This window comes from Choloepus didactylus, chromosome 18 (genome assembly GCF_015220235.1).
Source record: "Choloepus didactylus isolate mChoDid1 chromosome 18, mChoDid1.pri, whole genome shotgun sequence".
Classification (NCBI taxonomy): domain Eukaryota; kingdom Metazoa; phylum Chordata; class Mammalia; order Pilosa; family Megalonychidae; genus Choloepus; species Choloepus didactylus.
Window position 1 is genome coordinate 69,058,940 of NC_051324.1, and position 24,454 is coordinate 69,083,393.

At 57.6% G+C, this 24,454-nt stretch overlaps 1 protein-coding gene across 3 annotated transcripts in view; it reads left to right on the plus strand.

The window, feature by feature from the left end:
- TMEM104 (transmembrane protein 104) overlaps window positions 1-22,752 on the plus strand; it is a 59,670-nt gene extending 36,918 nt beyond the window's left edge. For 2 of the 3 annotated variants that reach the window (XM_037809334.1, XM_037809336.1), the window contains exons 9-10: window positions 6,146-6,239; window positions 18,869-22,752. In XM_037809334.1, the coding sequence (XP_037665262.1) occupies window positions 6,146-6,239; window positions 18,869-19,629 (855 nt within the window). In that variant the 3' untranslated portion in view covers window positions 19,630-22,752. The remainder of the gene's footprint in view (window positions 1-6,145; window positions 6,240-18,868) is intronic. The other variant, XM_037809335.1, reaches the window with a different exon arrangement.
- Window positions 22,753-24,454: the final 1,702 nt, after the last annotated feature.

Genomic DNA, 24,454 nt, shown 5'->3' on the forward strand with positions numbered 1-24,454 from the left:
TCCAGGGCTGTGACTCTGGGAAGGGTGGAGACACCACAAGCAGAGAGTGAGACCATTGAAATGCTAATGACCTCCACCTGGGGGGTCTGTCTTCTCTAGGAGGAAAGGGGTGGGGCCCTTTCCATTCACAACCAGACCCCAGAGCCTGGGAGAACACGACCATACCTCCTCACACCAGTCAAGAATTATAGGCTAACAGGCGTCACCTGCTGGGCAGAAAAGCACAGTGACCCGAGGCATCAAAGGGTGGAGCAATTTTCTAAGACACACCTGCAGGGAAACCAGATACTGAATATTTCTTCCCTCTGGGACCTGAGCCTGTTCTGGTCTGAGAAAACCCGATTTGGATAACCAAGGAAACCATGCCTAGACAACAGAGAATTACAACCTACACGAAGAAAAACAGAGTTATGGCCCAGTCAAAGGAACAAACGTACACTTCAACTGAGATACAGGAATTTAAACAACTAATGCTAAATCAATTCAAAAAGTTTAGAGAAGATATTGCAAAAGAGATAGAGGCTGTAAAGGAAGAACTGGACATGTATACGGCAGAAATCAAAAGTTCAAAAAACCTACTAGTAGAATCTATGGAAATGAAAGGCACAACACAAGAGATGAAAGACACAATGGAAACATACAACAGCAGATCTCAAGAGGCAGAAGAAGACACTCAGGAACTGGAGAACAAAACACCTGAAAGCCTACACGCAAAGGAGCAGATGGAGAAAAGAATGAAAAAATATGAGCAACGTCTCCGGGAACTCAAGGATGAAACAAAGTACAATAATGTACGTATCATTGGTGTCCCAGAAGGAGAAGAGAAGGGAAAGGGGGCAGAAGCAATAATAGAGGAAATAATTAATGAAAATTTCCCATCTCTTATGAAAGACATAAAATTACAGATCCAAGAAGTGCAGCGTACTCCAAACAGAAGAGATATGAAGAGGCCTACGCCAAGACACTTAATAATCAGATTATCAGATGTCAAAGACAAAGAGAGAATCCTGAAAGCAGCAAGAGAAAACCAATCCATTGCATACAAAGGAAGCTTAATAAGACTATGTGCGGATCTGTCAGCAGAAACCATGGAGGCAAGAAGGAAGTGGTGTGATATATTTAAGATACTGAAAGAGAAAAACCACCAACCAAGAATCCTGTATCCAGCAAAGCTGTCCTTCAAATATGAGGGAGAGCCCAAAATATTTTCTGACAAACAGACAATGAGAGACTTTGTGAACAAGACACCTGCCCTACAGGAAATACTAAAGGGAGCACTACAGGGTGATAGAAGACAGGAGTGTGTGGTTTGGAACACAATTTTGGGAGATGGTAGCACAACAATGTAAGTACACTGAACAAAGGTAACTATGAATACAGTTGAGAGAGAAATATGGGGAGCATGTGAGACACCACAAGAAAGGAGGAAAGATAAAGACTGGGACTGTGTAACTTGGTGAAATCTAGAGTATTCAACAATTGTGATAAAATGTACAAATATGTTCTTTTACGAGGGAGAACAAGCAAATGTCAACCTTGCAAGGTGTTAAAAATGGGGAGGCATTGGGGGAGGGATGCAATCAGCATAAACTAGAGACTGTAACTAATAGAATCATTGTATTATGCTTCCTTTAATGTAACAGGTGATATACCAAGGTAAACGCACATAAGAGGGGGGGATGGGGGGCATGTTACACACTTGACATTGGTGGTATTGTCTGATTCTTTATTCTACTTTGATTTAAGGTTATTTTTCCTTTTGCTGCTTCCTAGCTGTCATTTTTTTTGTTTCCTCTTTCTTTTGCCTCTCTACCTTCTTTGACTCTCCTTCCTGCCTTGTGGAAGAAATGTAGATGCTCTTGCTTAGTATGAGCAGAATGTTCAATTAGAATGAACTTAAATGTTTGGAAATGAACAGGGGTGTTGGTAGCAAGATGTGAGAATAACTAACAGCGCCGAATGGTGTGTGAATGAGGTGGAAAGGGGAAGCTCAGAGTCATATATGTCACCAGAAGGAAAGTTGGAGGTCAAAAGATGGAAATGTATAAAACTGAATCCTGTGGTGGTCAGTGTCCATGATCATCTGTACAAATACTAGAAATCACTTCATGAACCAGAACAAATGTATGACAATACAATTAGAAGTTAATAATAGAGGGGCATATAGGGAAGAACTATATACCTATTACAAACTATATACTACAGTTAGTAGTATTTCAACATTTTTTCATAAACAGTAACAAACGTACTAAATCAATACTAGGAGTCAACAATTGAGGGGGTTGGTTAGGGATAGGGGAGGTTTAGAGTTTCCTTTTCTTTTTTTCTTTTTTCATCTTTCACTTTATTTCTTGTCTGGAGTAATGAAAAGTTTCTAAAAATTGAACAAAAATTAAGTGTGATGGATGCACAGCTGCATGAGGGTACCCAGGGGCAAGTGATTGTACACTTTGGATCTTTGGATAATTGTATGGTATCTGAACAATCTCAATAAAAATGGAAAAAAAAAAGAGTGGGCAGGGTCAGGGAGATGATGCTGGACCAGCTGACCAGGAGAAAGGAATGACCTGGAGCAAGGACCAGAAGGGAGAGGACAGGGACAAGGCATCAGACAGAGACCACCCCAACGACAGTCCCGACCTCTTTCCTCAGCCCTTTGCTTTCCTGCTTCCTGCTTATCCTTCACACGGCTCTCGCTTTAGGTGTTATTTCCTTTGTAAAACCTTCCCTGTGGGACCCATCCCAGCCCCACCCCACCCTTCAGCCTTCCCGTGTCCCCTTCTAGCTGCGTGCTTGGCGAGGGCCGCATGCATGTCCCCCTGTCACACTGCTTGTGCCCAAGACCCGTCACAATGCCTGCCCCAAAGTGTCACGTCCGTGACGATGGTGGAGTGGCGGGGGAACGGCGGCGTGCTCGGGGAGCAAGGAAGGAGTCGGGCGATTGGGAGTCGGGAGCCTGAGTGACTGGAGCTGGGAGAAGCAGCCATGCTGAGCTTTCGAGGATTAAAATCCACACTGCCCCTGGGCACTCCCAAAGAGTCATGGGGGCACCAGCGGCCTCATCTCTGTCAAGACCAAACGCACAGGCCCAAGAAGGAAGAGAGGTGCCAGCGGCCCCGTCTGCACCCTGCTGGGTCCATCTCATACTCCATTCCCTGCAACCAATTTGAAGATTTCATTAGAAACCAGAGATGTTCGTTCTTGTTTTTTTAAAGAAACGCTTTTGACCACCGTGACTGTCATGAGCTGGGGCTAGAACAGTCCTTGAAGAGAGACTGAGTCTAAACTGATCAATGACATGTGGGGGGTAGAAATTGGTGAGGAGCCAGCTAACCTGCAACATCATACGGGCTACACTGGAAGACCCAAGAGGATGGGTCGTTTCCTTCTTGTTCGGGAAGCGGCAGGATTTGGCTGTTCCGTATTCAGAGGTGAACTCCGGCCCCAGTGGGCCCACCAGGCCATCTGGAGACCAGAGCTCTTTCTGCTCCTGCTCCCCTTTCTTCCAGAAAACCTTGGCAGCCACATCATGGCCTGGCAGCACGCACCGCTGCATCGTCTCCTGTCCTCCATCACTCTGGATGCTGCCCCTGCAGGTGCTGAGCTCTGGCTCTAACTCATTTGCAGAGGACACCTGCTCCTGATTAGCCCCGGCTCTGGGTCTGTCTTCAGCTGGGCTCCTCTGGGCCGGTGGCCCCACGTGCAGCTGCTGTTTGGCAGCCTGGACGTGCTGGCCGTGATGAAGTGGCCTAAGCCTTCCTGAGCAGAGCAGTCCTTCAGTGCTCCCGAGCAATAAAAGAAAAAGAAAAACTCCCAGCCACCATCCAGCCATGTGTCCCAGCTGTCAGCCCCACCTTCTGAAAGAGCCCTTCACCTGCAGTTTTCACTCTGAGAGCAGCTCCACCAGCCCCAGAATGGACGTGAGAACACCAGGGAGGTGCGGATCCTCACTCTGAGCTTCAGTCGATCAGTGACCCCATACTCAGCACGTGGTGTGGACTCCTTTAGGCTTTTAAGACAGGTCTGTGTGCCTGGTCCCTTTAAACAGAGGGATGCCCTCAGTGGGCTGGGGTGGGACCATCCGACAAGGCTTTACAAAATGAGGAGCTCTGAGCTCCTGGCAAAAAGGAGCTGGTGCATCTGCAGTAGCGGAATTCTCTGCCGGCCTTTGGGGACAGTTCTGCGGCGGTCCTGTTTCTTTGTAGTGGGGCCTTCTAAAAACCAGCCAGAGATCTGACCTCCCACGTTAGCCACCCCCAGGGAGAGCTGTGGCACCCCCAGTATCAAAGGTCAAAGAGGTGAAACCCCTCCACACCTGACACATGCACACGCACACACAGGCACACTGTGACTTGGGTCAGGAGTCTGACCTCCAGCAGGCCACAGCTATTTGGAAACATTTGTGGCAAATGGCTTGGCATTTGTCCTTCCACGTGTCGTCTCCCTCTTCCATCCTTCAAAAGAGAAATTCATCAGTGGAAAGTTCCCCTGAAGTGGTAATTTTCCTAAATGACTCGCTGATGGGGCTGCATACAGACTCACATCACAGACGCGACAGTGGCAGTGGCGCTGCCTGCATTACTGTCCCCAGCTTCTCTCTCTGGACCTGAGAGGGGACCAGCACGGGCTGCCCCCTGCCATCCGTAGCCCCCTGGAAACTTCTTCCTTCTCCTGAACAGAGGCAGGGCTGATTCTGAGGTCCCCATGGAAAGCTCTTCTATCCACGACTCTCCCAACCCTGGTGGCTGCCAAGAGGCCTTCCCCACCCCGGCTAATTAGAGCCTTTTCCTTAACCGGCACTTTAGTCTTTCGTGTCATTCATTCTTGCAGTGATAATGGACTTGGATAAGAGGTCACAGCTTCTCCCACATCCTGCTCTTCTTGCCGATTGGGGCGGGAGGAGGACCCAGCTCAGCCCCTCCGCGGAGCTCCCACCCGTGACGGGGGCTGGCCGGGACGAGCAGCTGCGGCGCCTGCACCCAGGGCCCAGGGCCCAGGGCCAGGGCCCAGCGCCCACCCCGGGTTCCTCCCCGGCAGTCAGGCCTCGGCACCACCTGCTGCACCTCTCGCGGGTGTCATTAGCATTAGCGTGATGAAATGGCACAGTGTAAATGTTAATAAGGTCTGGTGCCGTGCGCGGCTTCCGAGTGGCAGATTGGAAATGGTGCCATCGGCTTAACTCCAGCGAGCAGCTTTAATTCCTCCGCCCCCCGAGCAGCTAATTCAGCGTGGAAATCCTCCCCGTCCCTCAGTTCCTGTCCACAATCTACTGTGCCACAGTTACCCACCCCTCCCACCCCCATTTTCTTTTGCAAAGAGGGTTCAGATATCCCCCCGGAAGCAGTTTGAATTCTTTTAAAAAAAACAAAAACAAAACAAAACTGGACACTTTCATCTGTTCTCCAAAAAAGAGCTCTGAGGGGCCCATGCTGAGATGCACCCACTTTTCTTTCTGAACTCCATCCCCACCCTGAACATCTGCATCCCCACCCTGAACATCTGTACCCCCAGTTTTCCCAGATGTGCTTCTTTCTCCTCTTAGTCCAGGACATCTTGGAGTGGTTTGCCCATTAAGTCCCTGACTCTTGTTCTCGAGGCTTCACCTTTTCTTGAAACTAAAGATGTTGCAGGTCAACAACATCCCAATTGGTCCTTTTCTCCAAATCCTCCAGAACACGTCTCCTCTCCTCCACGCTGCTTCATCAGGGCTCCTGGGTCCCCACCTCCCTGTGTCCCTCCTTCCCAGCTTGACTGTGCGGGGCCGGGGCTCTGCTGCTTCTCCTGCATCAGGCCCACCTCCGTACTGGGCACAGGGGTCCTCAGGAAGTGCTGGGCAGACGGCAGAAGTGAGTGAGCAGACCCCCGGACGGTGCCTGGGGCTTGCCCAGAAAGGCAGGTGGTCTCAGAACAGCAAAGTGCAAGGAATGGCAGAGACAGCCCAGGGTTCCTCCTCCCACCCCTGGCACTCGGAACTTCTGCAGGGTGGTGCTGTTGGACCCCAGGGAGCCCAGCCAGCCCAAGGGTACAACCAAACTTGGACCCCCCGTGCCGCCTGTGCTGTGTGAGGAACCGGGTTCTTCCTTAGGCAGGCGGCGGTGTGCAGCCTGACGTCCACATCTCCCTCACTCTCATTTTCATCACCCAGGCTGCCTTCACGCTCCTCCTCGGCCCTTTCACCTTCTTTGACGTCCAGAAGACCAAGTACCTGCAGATCCTGACCTCCCTGATGAGATGGGTCGGTGAGTCTGAAACAGCCCGACTCGCTGCACCTCCGCCTCGTGCTTCCCTGGCCTTCTCTGGGAACATGGCGGTGGTGTCCAGTTGCCTTAAACCTGCCCCATCCTTCCCCTACCCTTTCCATGAATTACAGAGGGGGCAGACACACTCTGCCTACCTTTTCCTGGTGGGGAATTTTGGTACCGAGAAAAGGCAGTGACTTTTATGAGGTCACCTAGTAAACACTGAGCTAGGGCTAAAACCTGAGATTGCTGATGATTTGGGGCCACCATCTGTAACACAAGACCCTGCTGCATCCCCACCAAGCGCGTAGGCTGACAGTGGGCACAGAGGGCCTGGCTCGGGCTGCCCACCCTCAGGCCCTGGGAGTGTTGCTCCTTGGGGACGCTGTAGAGCACAGACACAAAACACCGCGGCATGGGTGGCGGCCACTCTGCCCCCATGTCCCCAGCCACTAGGGCATGAAGACACCCATCCGCTGTGCCCCCAAAGCAGTGAAAGCCCTGCCGTGCAAGAGCATCCACAGGCCTCGGGTATGGTTTGGGGGTCTCTTCCCCCTAAATCAGGTTTCCTGCAGGGAGCACGTTCACCCTCAGCCACACCACCCGCCCCTCCTGGACCTCAGGGCGGGATCACGTGGGGGTCAGGTGGGCACTCGTGTTGGTTGGTCCAGTAGCAGAGAACAAATGCTATTGCTGACCCAACTGAGGGGCCTGGGTAAGGTGGGTCTGTGCAGCCTCCAGGGGCCTGCCCTGAGGGGGCTGCTCCGCAGGGCATCCACCCCCTCAGCCCTCGTTGGGCCTCACACCAGGATTCAGCAGTAGATCATGACGAGCTCAATTCCTGGCAATTCTGGCATCTCTGACCCTCTGGTTCCTCTCACTCAGGATTGCGAGTTCCCAGCATAAGGCACTGCTGCATCAGGGGGCCTTGTTCCTAAGCTGGAGGGACCATAGGGACCACCTAGCCCCACACCAGCCCTGGCAGGATCAGGCCCTGCAACGAGCCCGATGGGTCATCCACAGCCTCCGCTGGGGTGGGGCGGGGGGTCCCGCTGCGCCCGGCTCCCGCTCCACGTGGAGGGGAATGTGCCTGTGGTGGGATGTTGCACCTCACGTTGAGTCACACCTGCCAACTGTAACTTCTTCCCACTCTTGGAGCTTCCTTCTGGGAAATGAGAGTACAACTGAGGCCCTGTGACGGATGACCCCATGAGGCCCTGTGACGGATGACCCCATCTTTCATCATCCAGCTGAGGCCAGGCAGCAGGGAGCACCCCTGTCCAGCACCCGGACAGGGCAGACTACTCGTTCACCCCATTCAGTTGGTCGGATCCTCTGCTCACCTATGGGGCGTTGTTCCCAGGTTTCATTCACAAGTTCCAAAGCCCCTGGTTAAGTGAACGTGACTATCTGGTGGGAAAATGAAAACTCATCACTTAGAACTTGAGGGTCCCCCTAGCTCCAAGGACAGAACGTTGGAATGGAGTCTCCTTGGGGCCAGGATGGATTGTGTCCAGATGTTAGGATCCACAGGGATCAGAATCACCGGCCGCCTGCGTTTCTTATTGGCTGCTCATGTGGAGTATTCAGAAGCCCAGTGGTCCCCAGAATAAGGCATTTTCTCAGCTAGGAGCCCTTGGAGAAAACATTCTCCCTCCTCGCTTCCCGGATCCAGTTCTGTGGCCCCTGCTCCTCTCGCTGCCTGCAGCCGGCCTTGTACCCCTGAAGGTGATCTCCTCCCTGTGTGGACTGGCCACCCTTCACCTCGGCATCCACAGCGGGAAGAGGCACATTAAACACTGGTGCCAGAGCCTCATCCAGGAGCACAGGGCTGGGGGTAGGCGGACGCTGACGCTCGGGCCCCGTGATGGATGCCCGTGACAGCCCACAAGGGGACGGTGCCCCGGATAAGGACAGTTAACGGCTTCCATCATACCCGGGGCCTGCTTGGCGCAGTGACTTCCTTGGTGCATCTGGTGAGCAGGACGTTCATTGAAGTGAGACGATTGTAAAAGGGAGGAGGGGGCTGTCGGACAATAAAAAGCGATGGTCTTATTCCAGAATCTGAGGCATCCCCCAGACGTGGTTGGACTGAGCCCCCAGCTGGGAGGACCTGGGCTTCTGCCGTCAGGGCTCCAGGTCCTCAGAGGCATCCCAGAGCAGCCGTGTTTCCTTTCCAGTCTGCAGGAAACCTGCCCTCCCCTAGGGTCAGGCCCACAGAGTGGAATCGAAGCTTTGGAGAATCGCCTGCTCTTTCCCCAGCAGCAGGCTGCCCCTACCAGGAGCCCGACTTGCCTCACGTCCTGTTTAGCGGAGCCCCCTCCCCTGGGCAGCAGGGCAGCCACCGGTCAGCTCCTGCCCCGTCCTTCGCCGGCTCTGCTGTGAAGAGGCCCCAGCCCCTTTCCTGGGGAGGCAGCCCCCTGGCTCCCCACTCGAGGCTCCTGGAGCCCGCAGGCAGAGAAGGTGCTGGGGGCCCGAGTGAAGACCTCAGCTGCAGAGAGCGTGCAGCAGAGATCGGCTCAGGAAGGTCGTTGATGCCTGTGTCTTCAGTGGTGACATTGTTGTCCTGACACCGTCATGTCTGAAAGCCGTCCTTATTTTTTCTCTTTCTGATCCAAGAGATAATCAAAAGTCAGGAGCCTCTCTTGGGACTCTCCTCTCCGAGCACCACCAAGGGTGACGAAGCAGCACGGCCCCTTTCCTGCACAAGGGGCTCGGTCCTCTGAGCTTGGAAAGGGAACCTCCTTTGTGACGTTGCTGTTCAGACAACGCTCCCGTGTGGGAGCCTGGGGCACTGGAGCCCCCTGGACGTCTTTCTCCTGAGAGCTGGGGGAAGGTGTTTCCCTCATCCTCACCCCAGGCGGCAACACGGCCCTCGGAGTAGGAGGAGGGGAAAGGAGACCTTGGAATCTCTTGGAGCTGCCGTGGTGGGGACTGCAGTTGGCCTGCCGGACATTTGCAGGCCACCTGGGAACGGGGCTAGACCCCACTGAGGGGGTACTTCTCTGGCCCATGCTCACCCCAGGTGATGTTTCTAGAACTCGTCCAGAAGCAGTGAGTCGTAAAGCCATGTGTCCTCTCAAGTCCGTGCCAAGTTGTCAGTTTGTGGTGAGCTCCCTTTTCGTTTTGCTTCTCCGAGCAGCTGTGTGGCCGCGTGCCTCCACGACCCGCCCTCCTCGCCCACCCTCCGCTCAGCCTGCCTCTTCCTGCTGCCCAGATTGACACTGTCCCTTCCAAGAGAGCCGAGGGGGACTCGGGGGCAATAAGCTGCCTTGGGTTCCAGGAAGACAAAGGGGAAAAAAATGAGAACCAATGGGACCGGAAAATCATAAATAGATGTGCTGAGCCGGAAACTTTCTTGTGCTTAATTAGGAATTTGTTCTGCCATCTGTTGAAATGAGGCCGGGGAAGATGGCCAGGGAAGATTGCCGGAGCCTCCCGCCCGACCCACAGAAGGCCCTGGGCTCGAGATGCTGCTCATCAGGCCAGTTCCCTGCATGGCTTTCGTCCGCCCCGCTCTAGTTCACCGGCTCCAGGGGCATCCCGTGCTGCCGAAATGGGATGTAGAGGGTTGAGTGGCCTTTGCAGATAGTCACCAGCCCAGGAAACACGTCCAGAAGATGTATGACAAGTGACAACATGGATTTATTCATTTGGCTCCCCAAGTCAGTTCTGGGGCAGCCAGGTTGGTCCATGGAGGATACCTGGATGGCAAATGTCTCCGAACCCACAGGGGTTAGGGAGTCTCTCCTCACCTGCCACCAGCAGGTGAGATGCTGTCCCAAGCTTGGCCGACCTCCTGACCAGCGCACTTGGCCGTCCAGTTGGCTGCCCCCAAGGCAGCTATTTCAGAGCCACCACAGCGGTTGCGCCCACGGGCTTCGGGTCCAGCGGGCTGGTGCGGCCCCGGATTGCACACCTGCCATGTTCCACCGGGCGTCCACACTGCACCTCCTCCCGTGAGGGTCGGGCAGCGTCTACTGCCAGCGTGCAGGGACAGCCAAGCATCCCTCGGCCTGTTTTCTCACCGCATCATGTACGCCTCCTCCCACCAAGCAGCTCTGAAGACCGAATGGGACTGGGTTTCAAAGACCAGGCCCTGCGCGACACTCAGACCTTAGCTGTAGGGAGCTTTGCTGTCATCGTTCCAAGGCTGGCCTCAGAGCAGGTGTCCCTTGGGGACAGCCACAAAATGTGACCTCAGCCACCTCCGGAAAGAGCTGGGCACCTGGTGTCTCCCATTTGGATCTTGAAGCACCCCCTGTTGGCTCTGGGCAGCCCAGCCCTGTGTTCCTGTGCACACCAGGAAGGAGCCCTCCCCGCCGCCCATCCAGCCACCACCCTCTCTGCCTTCAAGTAAGCACAGCTCCTAGCCTGGCGGCTCTCTCTGACCAGGGACACTTCTGAAAGGCGCAGGCAGAAGTGCTGTCCCTCGGGCCCCCAGGCCAGCAGGAGCGGCTTGGGAGCCTGAGCCTCAAGCCGCTAAACCTGTGACGGTGGACTCCTCCCCACAGGGCTGGAGCTGCTGCCCAGCAGGGAGCTGGCTGGTGGCTGGAACGAGGCAGGGTTCTCACTCCACTCCCGGTGGCGCCCTGATGCCTGCAGGCACCGCATACTTGGAAACACGAACAGCTGGCTCAGCTCGGGGCACCCCTTTGGGTGTTACTGAAAAGCCGAGTCTCCGCTGCTGGGTCTGGGCTGTCGAGGACCCACAGCCTCCCTCCTCTGATTGTGCATTCAGAGCGGATGCTGGACACATTATTCCCATCTCAAGTTCTCCTCGAACTGGGTCAGACACCGCCCTCACCAGGCCCTCGTGGATAAACTCGAGCCTGCCTCGTGAAGTTTCGCGGGCCCGCTCTCCCCACCTCACCCTGGCAAGTGCCCCAGATTTGTTTTGCAGACCGAGCCAGCAGGGAGGGGTGGGAGTTGAGGGGGCGGGTAGCAGAGGCATGGGGGTCCCCTAGAGGAGACCATCACCCAGGAAGGTTGAGAGCTTCCTGGTTCTTACCTGTCCCCAGAATTCCCTGTGGCTGCTTGGCTGCCTCCCTTCCACAGCTCCCCAGCTGCTCTCGGGGGGTCTCTGTCTGGGGGGGTAGAGCTGCTCCAGTCCGTCTCCCATCGGCCGCCAGGGGCTGAGAGGCCAGGCCATCTGCTTCCCACAGTTCCCATTCCACGTCCCGTTGGCTCAACGTGCCATCTCGGCATTTCAGTTCCTTCACGGCCTCTCTGTGTCTTCCCTTCACTCAGCTGGTGCTTCTCAGAGGTCCAGGGAGGAACCCCGGAATGAAGGTAGCATTTCAGACCCCCCAAGTGTTCAGCTTCTGTCTTGCCCTGTTGTCAACCAGCCACTTGGGCATCGCCACAGGGTTCTCCAAGGCAGTTAACGTCCAGCTTTCACGCTCCACAACCAGGGAAGGGAACCCAGAAAAACCTTCCCCTACGTGATTCATTTGGGTCGTAATTTTTTTCTTGGTTTTCTAAATGCCTCTCTGTGAAGGCAGAGGCCAGCTTATAAGAGAGGAACCTGGGGTCTCTACTTAAGGCTCTTAGGGAAAAGTGAACACTTAATTAAAGCTTGCTGGAAAATAGGCAGCCGCGCGCCACCAAATTACACCTTTCATTAGTGTCAGGACCGGCCCAGAGTTCCTGGTCCTCAGCAAAGGCCACCACCCCCAGCGGCTCCTCTCCTCCAAGCAGCCTTCGTCGTTCGTGGCTTGGATCTGCGTGCGGCTGAGATGGTGCAGACCCCACCCTGCTCTGCCAGGGAGGTTGGTGCGCCAACTACCTGGGCATTGCCAAGACGAGGAAGACAAGTCCCATCAGCAGCTATCATAGCCGTGGCCTCTGCCTAGAACTGGGCTTCACATGGGGGCAAGTTAAACCTCAGCCTTGTGGCAAAGTCAGACAGACAGAGCCATCTGCAGAGCTGATGTAACCCACGCTGGCCCTGGAGTTCCGGAATCTACGTTCCTTCCAGAGGGATGCGGATGTCCTTGTCTTGGTGCAGCCTCCCCTCAGCCTCCCCACCACCTTTCTCACCTTCCAGGTGTCTGCGTCTAGCTGGCCGCATGCGAGCAGGGAGGCCAAGCTGCCTTTGGAATGGGTGACGGCGTCTGAAGTTTTATACGTTCAGTCCCCAGGAAGGAGATTGACTCGGCCAGCATCCAGGGAAATTGGCTTCTGCTTTCCCAGTGATTTCAGAGCTCGCTTTGACAGCTCAGGAATGAAAAATTTAGACCCTGCCCTCCTAGGAGGCACCTGCCACGCCTGTGAGGGTGTGGAAAGGTTGAAGGATGGGTGGAAAAGGACACTTGCTTTCAGACCTAAGATCTGATTACTTCACAGACGCAAATACCTGCCCTTTTTCAAATACCACCTTCTCATGTCACACTTGGGCCTTCTAGGGTCAGTAATTTAACCAAGGGGGAAACTCTGTGTCCTATAAAGCTGATTATGTTAACGCCCTTCTCTTCTGCTTCCATGATGAGTGGCCAGAGCTAGAATCCTCCAGAAACCACAGGGACTGACCCAGCATGGGAAAATAATCAGATTGGCTTTAAATTCCCCCCTTGTGGCTAAAATCCAAGATTTTAACAGAACGTATTACTGGCCTGAGATGAAGGTCTGAGCCAAGACCAAAATTCTTTTGGAGACAAGTGCATCTTGTGCAAGGAGTGTCTTGTTTTTCCCAGAGGAACTCTCAGCCGGAGACTGAGTGTGCTCTGTCTTCTCAAGGTGTGCAAGGAGCACCCAGCCCGATTGGTTCCAAAGGATCCAAGCAAAATTTGTTTTCATTCTTGCCCAGGCCCCTTACAGAGATATGACACACCCCGAGTGCCCCTGAAAGACATGGCAGTGGGGATGGCTTGACCTTGTGTGGTGTTAGGAACTCTGTGTGAACAAGAGAAGGCATGGAGGGTCACTGGCTAGCAGGACAGCCTGTCCAGGGTCCTTCCTGACCCCATCCCCACCCCTGAGCCCCACAGAATTAGCTGCAGCCTGGGCCAGAGGTGCTCAGAGCAGATGTTCCTGGGAAGGTTGGTAAGAGCAGCCTCACCCTGCTGGGATGGTGGTGTCAGAGTCTGTGTAATCCCCAGGACCCCTCCTCAGGGCAGGGGGAGAGTTAGATTCGAACTCAGCACCACCAGTGTGTTTCCTTCCTGCATGGGACCTGGGCTTTCAGAATGGAAATAAGATTGCCATGACGATAATAAGTAATACATTTTTTTGAGCAAAGGTTGTGGGCCAGTCTTTGCCCAAAGCCGTTATGGCACCTCCTTTCAGCCTCGCAGTGGCCCCAAGAGATGGGCTCTGTGATCACCTTCGGGGTAAAAGGTGATACTCCAGGGACACCAGGAAGTTCAGCAACCTCCACCTCGATGACTGGTGAAGTGGCAGAACCAGGAGTTGAATGCAGTCCAACTTGAGAACTTGAGCTCATTTATTCGGCAGCAGCCTCTCTCTGGCTCTTTCTAAGATGTCAGGACCCCGCCCCCACCCGCCCTCACCCATCTTCCTGCTGAATGGCTCTCCTTTCACAGGTGGGGCAAATACCCAGGCACCTGTTCCTGCTTTTCAGGGCCGGGGAACTGCCTGGTCGTCAGCAGCTCTCCCCCGGGGCCAGCATTGCCCACGTGAGCTGTTCCCCTCCCTCCCCAGCAAGCCCTGGCTGTGCTCTGATGACCCCGCCTTGTGCAGAGACAATGTCGGGGCCCAGCTCCCCCAGGGGCAGGGCAGGGCAAGGGAAGAGCTGCTGCCAAGTCCTCCCAGATCCAGCCCCCTGCCTGGAGCCAGCGGCAGGCACGCCACCGGCCATCCGTCATCATCAGCCCTGGCATATTGATTCTCTGCTTGGAGAACCCCACAGCCGCCTGATGAATGGGCCTCCACCTTCCCGGTGTCAGAGGCGTCAGGTGGCGCCGGCTCATGTCCACAGCCACACACAGAACTCCAGACAGCAGGTGTTCAGGGTGGCCAGGGCTGGAGACTACCCCAGCCTCGGGGGCATCTGAGCCGGTTCAGAGGTCAGTGAGTAGAGGGGGCACCTCTCCAGGAAGGCAAGGCCTGACCCAGGGCTGGAGGGTGGCACGCGGCTCCAGCAGCACCGTGGGGAGGAGAGTTGCAACTTCTTCCTGGACCCTGGCGGCATGACTCTGCGCAGCTGTGTGGGGTCAAGAATGATGGGCGTTTGTCCCCCTCTGAGCACAGGCCATTGGGCAGGAGCCCTCCAGGGTTCCAGAGAAGCTCCATGCTAGCCCGCCCTTTATCAAAGCTGGCCCAGGACCACAGGCCTCTTCCAGAACATTCCGAGCCCGGCCAGTGCCTCTCCCTGCAGGGCAGCTGCAGGGACTCTGAGCCTCTTTGAGCCTGTTTGTTCTTTGGCTTCTCGAGAAGGCTCAGTGCAGGTCTCACCCCACCCTAGGCCATCAGTGTCCCTCTGGCCAGGGCAGGCGCAGAGGGGTCAAGTTAGGGGAGCCGGGCCAGGAGCAGACCTCCCCGTCCCAGCAGGTCCAATGCATCACAGACCCCATGCCCCATGGAGCAGACACAGGGTCACAGCGAGCCCTCGCTGTCCAACAAAACAGTGCAAGCCACAGAGGGAACTTTTAATCTTGCAGTGGCCGCATTGAAATTTTTAGTAAATTTTAATATATTTATTCAGTCAAACATTGAAACTATTGTTCGAACTTGTGATCAACACTTAAAGAGGAGTTGTGAAATAGTTTCTATTCCTTCTCCATACTAAGTCTTCAGAATCCAGTGCATATTTTACCCTTTCACACATCTAGGTTCAGACCAGCTGCGTTTGGGGGCTCAGCAGCCATGTGTGATCCGTGGCTGCCATGGCAGAGAGCAGAGCCGTGAGAGCTTCTCTCGCAGGGCCAAAGAGGGGCACCACTGCCTGCCAGGGGAGTCCTGGGAAGCACGCAGGCAGGCCCGGGGGCGTCCCCAGCATAAGCCCAAAGCCAGTCTTGGGGGAGAGAGCACTGGGCTCCTAGGGGAGCTGTGCCCTCCCTCAGCGGCTGCCCAGGGGGTCTTCCAGGACAGAGAGGGTCCTGACCCGTGTCCCCCAGTGCAGTGTGCCAGGGGTCAGCCCCATGCAGACCCCAGGATTGCAAAAGGTGAGTCCTGTGCAGGCCGCACAGCTCGCCTTTGAGCAGCAGGGAGCACCGTGCCGTGGCTCAGGAGCCCGGGGAGTGCCGGCCTGCCACTGCTCTGCTCCCTGGAGGACCCGGCCGGAGCTCTTCCCACACCTCAGCTCCCAAGGAAGGCCACGCTCCTGTCCACTCCGAGAGCAGAGGGCTGGTGCTGGCTGCTGACAGCCGTAGTTTCTGCCCCCACCTGGACAGACCCCAGAGAGGTGCCCTGGGGTTGCTGGGATGCTCCGAAAGGGAGCTTCAGAGCACCAGGCCCGGGAACCAGTCACTCCGGCTCCTGTTAAGGTCTTGGCCCGGTTATGGCTTCATCCAGCCAGTCAGGCCCCATGGCGAGGGTCCCAGGAGGGCAGGGATGTACAGGCCCTGAGGGATTCAGGAGGGGCTGGGCTCTGCCAGCCCTGAGTTTTTGTTGGTTTTGTTCTCCTCCCCCCGTAAATGAGCACCACTTTCCCTCCCCCATGGGCAGGAATTTAGAAAGGTTTTGCTCAGCTGTGCTGTTCTCTGCCTGCCTTCGTCCTGCAGAAGACAGAGACAGACAGCTGGGAGTTAAACAGCTCCTGGCAAGGACTTCTTAGCTGACTCTTGCTGGCAAAAGAAGGAAAAGGGTGTCTATAGCAGTCAGGGTTCTCCAGAGAAACAACCGATTGTGTGCATGTGCCTGTGTGTGTGTGTGTATCAAGCGGTTATTTTAAGGAGTTGGTTTATGCAATTGTGGGGTTGGCAGATTCAGAAACCGTTCGGCAGGCTGGAACTTCAGGCCGGGGCCAACGCTGTAGTCTTGAGGCAGAAGTTCTCGTTTTTCCTTCTAAGATCTTATACCGGCTGAAAGAGGCCCACCCGTATTATCCAGGGTAATCTTTACTGATAGTAGATGCTCATCTCATAATATAAAATAGCTTCACAACAACATCTGACCAGTGTTTGGCCAGACAACCGAGTGCCCTTGTCTGGCCAAGCCGACACACAAAATTAACCCTCACAGCGTGGAAAGGAGGGGGGTGACTGTGCGTCTGGAAAGCGGCGTTTCTCTCCTAATGGCTTTGAGAGCTTAGCTGATGGTTCATTAAATGCTTGTGAATGTGTTTCAGTACAAAATATTGCCTCGGCGGCCACACTTGAGTTGTTGACATCTCCAGCAGCGTAAAGCTGGTGTCACACGAGCCCACTGACCTTTCCTGGCTCACCCTGACTGGGGGACAGAAGGCCCTCTGCCTAAGTGGCCGCGGCTGCCAACGTCACCAACTGAGCAGGCAGTGGCAGCCGCTCGGGGCCCCTCCTGGTGTCCATCTAACTCCAAGCTCGTGAGGAAGGGGAAGCCGCCTCCCGGGACTCGGAGTTGCGCCTGCTTAGGTGTCAGCGCCTCAGGCTGTGACCCGCCCTCCTGTGCCCCATTCTCATCCGTCTGGAGGAAGTCAGGCGGATGGGGGTGCGAGGCAGGCCGGCCCTGGGGGCGAATCGTTGAGCAAGTGGAGCTTTAACACCAAGGAAAAGATGCACAGGGCCCTGGTACCCACAGCCTCGGCCGGGATGGAAGGAGCAGCCTTAGGGAGTGATCCCGGCTGAACAGCCAACTTCCCCCTTCCTCCTCCTCACCTCCCTGGGGCAGCTGGAGAATTTCCAAGTCCTGCTCACCCTTGAGCTCGCCCCAGGCCGGAGCCGTGCCAGGGCCAAAGGTGATGCCCTGGGTGCTGGTGGCCCCGGTCCCTGACCCCCAGGCCCTACCTGTGGTGCCTGAACCCCCCTGCAGCCCCTTGAAAACCTAGTCAGCGGGCAGGTGGCCCCAGGGGAGGCCCCACCACACCATAACCCTTTTTGGCCCAGGATGGGCTCGCTGGTGCATGAGGGGAGCCCACCTCCACCCTGGCTCGCCTCCCCTGGGTCCCCACCCAGCCCCTCCCTGCGTGGCAGCCCGTGTACAGGACTCTCCCCCCTGCACCCACCTTCAGAATGTCTGGCAAATCAGGCCACACGGGGTCCTGAGCTGTCCCCCAGGGAGCAGGCAGCTCCCGAAGGCCCCTCGGGCTGCCCTGTGCCTTTCCTTCATCCCCCAGAGGGTTAAACCAGAGGCCGCTTCCCCAGCTGAGACCTTGAGGTTGGAAGTGGGTCAGCGCCTTCCCCTTGAGGGACCGGAGCTGGGGAGATTTGTGGTGTCCCTGGAGCGAGGAGTCTCAGGGCCCTTGGCTCAGGAGCAGCGGGACAGCAAGAGCGGGCGTTAAGAGCAAAAGATAAATCGTCTTCTTTATTGGCAATTTCCACAGGCCGTTCACCCTCTCCCCCTTCCCTCCTGTCCCTGAGCTGGCAGGCAGTTCTGATTAAAGGAAATAGATGAGGCTCCTGGTGCTCCTACTCCGCAGTGTCGTTGTGGAAGGATACTAGTCTGGCTTCCTCTGTGTCCCGGGAGAAAGGCTTTTTCCTTCCAGGGAGCCAAGGTGGCCCGGAGACCCCTACTTTGGGAGCTGTGGCAGCCACTGCCCGTGCACGGCTGGCCGTGTTGCTTACCAGGAAATGTCAGGTGTCATCGTCGTGGGCTTCACCGAGGCCGATCTAACAGCAGGGTTCCTGGACTCCACAATCGGAGACAGGGACGCCAGCGGTCTCCGGGTGTCGAGTGGCTCACGGTGGCAGCTCTGGGTGATTTGGATGGCAGAAGCCAGAGGGACGTGGCAAGAATCAGCTTTCTCTAGAAGGACTGATGGCCCCACTGTGTGCGCCCTTGGCTCAGTGGCCGTGTTGCTGGCATCCTGGAGGGCTGGCTGCCCATGTCCAGCTGGAGGGCGGGAAGGGGACTATTAAAAAGGCTGTTGGGTGAGCCACGTCTTCATCGGGGATCAAATCCCACTTGCTCAGGTCGGACAGAGCCACAGGGCCTCTTCCACTTTTGCAGCAAACCAGGGTCTGCGGCACTGCCTTGTTCTCGACTGCCGCCAGGCACCGTGCCCCTTCCCTCCAGCGCTCCCCAGCATCGGTCTCTGGTGCCTTTTCTTCCCTGAAGTGACCGCTGGCAGCTCCCTGCTTAGTGTAGCCCCTGGTGCCCACCTCTGCTCAGGGCCAAGCATTCTTGCCTGAGATGTATTAAACAGCTCATTTCCCCTGAGACGTATTAAACAGCTGCCCTCAGCCCAGGAGAACGTCCCCTCCCAAGTCCTTGGTGCCCCTTCTTCCCCTCTGGCCAGCTCCAAGACAGGAGGAGTGTGAGCCCCGGCCCCTGCTACTCCTTGCGGGGAACCTGGCAGCACTGCCTGAGAGCGCCCCCAGGGCTTGTTGGGGTGCATTCCCAAGACTTTATCAGGGTGGAGACAACAGGACCTGGGAGAGGCACTGCCCCAGGCATGGAGCTTTGGGGAGATCAGAAGCCCCTGGCGTGACCCTGGGGTGGGTTTGCACAGATTTACATTCGGTGACAGCCCCTTCCCTGGGGGCTGCACCTCCCCGTCCCACCCCGGCTGACACCCCTCTCTCCTTTGCCAGCGTTCGCCACCATGATCGTGCTGGCCCTGGTCCGCATCGGGCGTGGGCACGGGGAGGGCCGCCCGCCCCTGGCCGACCTCTCCGGGGTCCGGAACCTGTTCGGGGTGTGCGTCTACTCCTTCATGTGCCAGCACTCGCTGCCGTCCCTCGTCACCCCCGTGGCCTCCAAGCGGCACCTCACGCGCCTGGTGCTGCTGGACTACGTGCTCATCCTGGCCTTCTACAGCCTCCTCTCCTTCACCGCCATCTTCTCCTTCCGCGGCGACAGCCTCCTGGACATGTACACGCTCAACTTCGCCCGCTGCGACGTCGTGGGCCCGGCCGCCATCCGCTTCTTCCTGGGCCTCTTCCCCGTCTTCACCATCAGCACCAACTTCCCCATCATCGCCGTGACGCTCCGCAACAACTGGAAGACGCTCTTCCACCGCGAGGGCGGCACCTACCCGTGGGCGGTGGACCGCGTGGTGTTCCCCGCCATCGCCCTGGCGCCGCCCGTGCTTGTGGCCTTCTGCACCCACGACCTGGAGTCCCTGGTGGGCATCACGGGGGCCTACGCGGGCACAGGCATCCAGTACGTCATCCCCGCCCTCCTGGTCTATCACTGCCGCAGGGACACCCAGCTGGCCCTGGGCCCCGGGGCCCTCAACAAGCACAGGTCCCCCTTCCGCCACACCTTCTGGGTGGCCTTCGTGCTGCTCTGGGCTCTCTTCTGCTTCTTCTTCGTCACGGCCAACATCGTCCTCAGCGAGACCCAGCTCTGAAGGCCGAGCCGCTGCACGTCCGGGGTGCCGGGAGGGGCTCCGGCCCACCCCAGCCTCCCCACCCACTAAGCCATGACACTGTCACCCCCCCCGACCTCCATGAGAACGGGTGAGGCCGGGGCTCTTGGGGCGGGGGGGTCCCTCCACAGCTCCAGTTGGGGTCTTCTCCCCACCTGGCCTCTCCCCAGGTCCTCCCGCAGGGGCCGCTCCAGCCAGCCGAGGCCTGGGCACACGACACTCCCGGAGCCGGACTTGGGGCAGGACTCGTCCGCTCAGCTTTACACACACATCCACCCCCACCCGCCTGCGGTGGGAGAGGCAGTGCGGGCGCTGCTGCTTATTTATAAAGGACACGTGGTCACCTCCTCCGCCCCCCCAGCCCCCCCCATCCTTGTTCTGGGACATCGGCTCCACTGGTGGCTGCTGTCTCCTCACAGGCGACCCCCAGGCCCTAGCCCTGCTCCCCACCGGGCCTGGGAGTTGCTGAGTGCTACCCCGAGGGGGTCCTGGCCAGCCCAGATCACAAGACCAGGACATGCTAATTGGCACCAGGGCTCCCAGCCTGAGCTACAAGGGCCCTTGCTGTGGGCGCCAGCTTCGGTTCTGGGTCCTGAGCCCGTGGTGTGCTCCAGAGCAGGCTGGGGTGTGCTCTGTGCAGGGAGACAGCAGCCCAGAAGCTGGGTTTCAGAGCCCCAGCTCAGGATCCCTGAAGGGGGTCTCTGCTCTCCTGACTTCCTCACTGGAGCCCACAGGGGCCTCCTGCAGGGTGGGCTGCAGCTAGAGGGAGGTACCACCCACCTGCCACCCTCAGTGGCTCAGGAGCACCTCTGGGCATGTAGTGGGAGGGGGCTCCGTGGTCCCCCTACTGGAGGTCAGGTCACAGGGCAGAGGTCGGCTTGGCCATCCCTGCCCCGATTACACACTAGGGTGGCTCCCTGGGGAGCTGGGCCAGGGATGCTTAGTGCTCACACCCTCCACCCCCTCGGGCCCCGGGGAGTGAGATGGAGCACCCGGCCCCATCCCCGTGGAAGGAGGGCAGGCTCCCAGCCACCTGCAGCTCCCCCAGGCGCCTCCCTTGGCTACCACGCACGCACGGGCTGGCCTGCCACCCTCAGACCCAGCAGGCTGGTGGGCGCTGCATTCTCAATGTGCCTTCTTCCGCTTCAGGGCCTGGGGTCCCCCAACCTCCCTGGCTTGACCCCAGCCCTGGGCCTGGGCCCACCTGTCCTGGAGCCCAGAGTAGCTGGCCCGGGAGCTGCCTCTGGCTGGGGCCTCAGGGCCGTGCCCCCACCCCTGTGATTCCAGTGCCTTGCTCAGCCCTCTCGTTAGGGAACCGTCCCCTCCGCCGCCGCCTGCATCTACCCGTCGTCCTCCCTGGGGCAGAGCAGTGACATGGCCAACGCTGGGGCTCCTGGGGCCCCAGGTGCTCTGAGGGGAAAGGGACAGGGTGCATGGGGATGTGATGGCCTTAAGAAAGAAGTCCACTGGGGGGTCCTCAGGCAGGGCCCCTCCTCCCCCGGCCCCCACAGCCCAAACGTGTGAAAATCCCTGCACTTCAACCCGCATTCTCCCTCAGATTGTCCCACAAATAATGACCTTCCATCCATAGGAGAAATAAAGGCCCCCTCCCCATCTGCCACTGTGGCTGCTTCCCCGGAGGCCCTACCCCTGGGTTGGCAGAGCAGGGAGGGCACCGCCACGGCAGAGCCGAGAATAGTGACGACCTGGCCCGGCCGACTGGCTCTGGTGCTCCCTGGAGCTGCCCGGCTGTTCACTGAAACCTCCATCAAAACATCTGTGCTGCCCCTTATCCAATTCCACTCCCTCTCGCTTAAAGACGAAGCAAATTAAGTCATTCTGCCACCCCAGGCTCCAAACCGAATTCTGGATGTAAATTTATTAGCATCGTAAAGCCCAGGGTGATTAGTGTGACATCCTGGAGCCACATGCAGTGGTGGACTCAGCTGGCTGCATCTCACCCCCCCCCCCAGCTGGGGCAGCCCCAGGCCTGAGGGTAATCAGCCCCTGGGACCCTCGCCACTGCCACCATTTCTGGGTTTCTACTCGGTGTTCACCAGGCTGTCTGACCAGGTGTCGGGCGGGGACACCCTCCTCTCCAGCCCCTGCCACTGACAGCCAGGGGGAGAGGACCCCCACAGCCAGACACCCCCCATGTGATGCTCACCCACAGCACGTCAACTGGATGAGGCGGGCACCTCGGGTCACGATTTCCAGTTTACAGGTGGGGCCGGGGTCCCCCGTGAGCTGGTGGTGGGGAGGGCAGGTGTACAGGTGTCGCTCGGGGGGAGAGCTTCAACCCAGCAGCCTCCGCCCCACGTTGTTGCACCCGCACTGCCCCCCATGGACCCCCACGGGCAGGCCCGGTCAAGGTGGGGAGTCCACGTCCTTCACCTGGCTCCCCACCCGAGCACCAGGCCCGCCTGAGCCCCAGAGCCGTGTGCCAGCAGCTCCTGGCTGCTCCCTCACCTGAGGCGGCTGCGGGCAGATGGCAGGTGCCAGGCGGGAGGTGGGCAGTGGGCAGCTGGCCAGGCCCTGAGCCACACAGCTGTTCTCACCACATGAGGCCAAGCACAGCCTCAGCAACAGGCAGAGGCCAAAGCAGCGCGGCAGGGAGGATGGGCCTCTGCTCCTCGCCTCTTGGGATGCCAACCTGCAGGGGGGAACCTGGCAAAGCCAGGCCCGGGGGCTGCTCCACCATGGGGAGGAGACTTCAAGCCTGTCTAGGGGTGGGGTCCCTGAGCAAGGCTGGTGCCCTGCCCAGTCCCAGCAAATGGCCCCCAGAAAGCAGGAGCCAGGGCTGCAGGAGGGAGATTTTTGGTCCCTTCTCCATGGGGCTTGGGGCCGATGGCCTCCTTGACAGATGGCAGAAAGGGAGAAGTCGCATCTGTTGCGTGCCGGGTTCTCTCTCTGAGGACTTTGGCAGCACAGCTCAGTGGCTGTAGCTGTGGGCGAAGTGGCTGCACCCGCCACAGCAGGCAGCCCCTGTGATCCGTTCCTCCTCCTGGCAAGGTGGGGTGGCAGCACCTGTGTCACTGACCAGGTAGGAGGTAAACTGAGTTGAGTGCCAGCACAAGAGTGCTCAATAAAGCTGTTATTTACTGGTGCTGTCTCCTTTGTTGCTTGCCAGCCATGACTGCACTCGTAGCCAAGGGCCCCGACTCAGCCACAGAAAATTCCTGCTTTCTGTCCCCAGACACCTAATTGGCTTCATAGCCTCCTAATGAGTCGTTTCTTGGAGCGACTGCCTGGCACAATTCAGAAACGGGACATTGAATTTTTCAGGGTCTAGAAGGCTTCGGGGGGGTCTCTGGTTCCCCAGTCTTGCAGGAAATGAAAGGCTCTAATTCTAGAGCCAGTTCTGACGCCCGGGCATCCTGACCTAGGACAGCGGGCTGCCCTTTCCTAAGCGCTGTCCCCACCAGCCCCGCGTCCGCCTTAGCCAAAGATGAGTGGGATTGGGAGTAAAACATTCCTACTCCCAAGACTAGTGCTAGGGCCTCTCACTTCCCGTTCCCACCGAAAGAAAAGAGCATTTGGGTGTCTGGTGTCCAGGGAGGTTCAGCTGGCTCTTTGCTGCACAGTCGGCCCCTTGTTTACGAGGGTGTCGAGTCTGTGGCCTCCCCTCGGCCTCATATGGTTGGTCCGCACACTGCTGTCCTCGGCCAGGCCTTCTCCCCTTCCCTTGGCGGTGCAGGCACCCTCCTGGGGAGGGTAGGCCACTTGCAGCTCAAGCAGGAGCTTGGAGCTAGGCTGAGTTGGCTCTGAGCCCGCAGGAGGCACCCTCCGTCCTGTCCATCAGCGTCTCCCCCCACACCCGGGGCTCGCTGCTCCGCGGGGCCTCCCTAAAGAAGGGCTAAGGCAGCCACGGGCTGACCCAGGGGCCCAGGAAGCAGGACTGGCCCCCCTTGGAGCGGGCCGGCACCAGGCTCAGCGCCGCATCTGGCGTTTAATCACCTTTCCAGCGCTTGGTTATTGTGACCGTGGGCGGGAGCAGCCTGCACCTCACGGCTCCTCCCAGCCTCGCCTGCTGCAGCCATCACCAGAGCCGCACTCCCACCCTGGCTCAGGGAGGGCGAGGGGCGCAGTCTAGGGGTAAGTGGGGCGGGGGCAACAGTGGCTGCAATGAAAGTCAAGCCCCCTCCTGGCCTCCAGCCCTTACTAAGCTCACACCTGTTGTTGGACCTGGCCCCAGACCAGGAGTCCCACCTCCACGGGAAGGCCACGGGGCAGGGCACAGGAAACGGACTGTACCAGGTGGGCCGCGCATCCTTGGGGTAGCACACTCCAGCCAAGGGAGAGGCTCTGGAATCCCACCTTACAGGGGATTAGGCATATTAGAAATTTCCCCACCCTAATTTCAGCTGCTCTCACTCCTAAAACCATATAGAAAATGCCCAGCTCCCATGACCCCAAAACAGCAGAGTCTGGAGACTAAAAAGAGCCCAGGTCCCCAGGAACAAGCAAGCTGCTGTGGAAAAGAGCACTGGATCAGGACTCCACACAGTTCGTGCATCTCCTGTCTTCCTCTCGATGACGTGGAGTTAACACCTACCCCATCTCGACTCAGCTCGCCCAGGACAGTGAGGTCTCAGGCTTTACGCCACAGCAGTTAGAAAAGGGTCTGGGGGAGTCAAGAGTGCTCGTGGTGTGTTTGTGGAATGGCTGGAAGAAGGAAAGCTAGTTCACTTCACACTGTGCAAAGTTAAATGTAACGGCAGATGGGAAAGCAGAGGAAATTATAAACAAGAGCTCTAAAGATGGTCCAGGGCTGGTGATAACTGAGAAGGGAGGTCAGAGTGGGAGC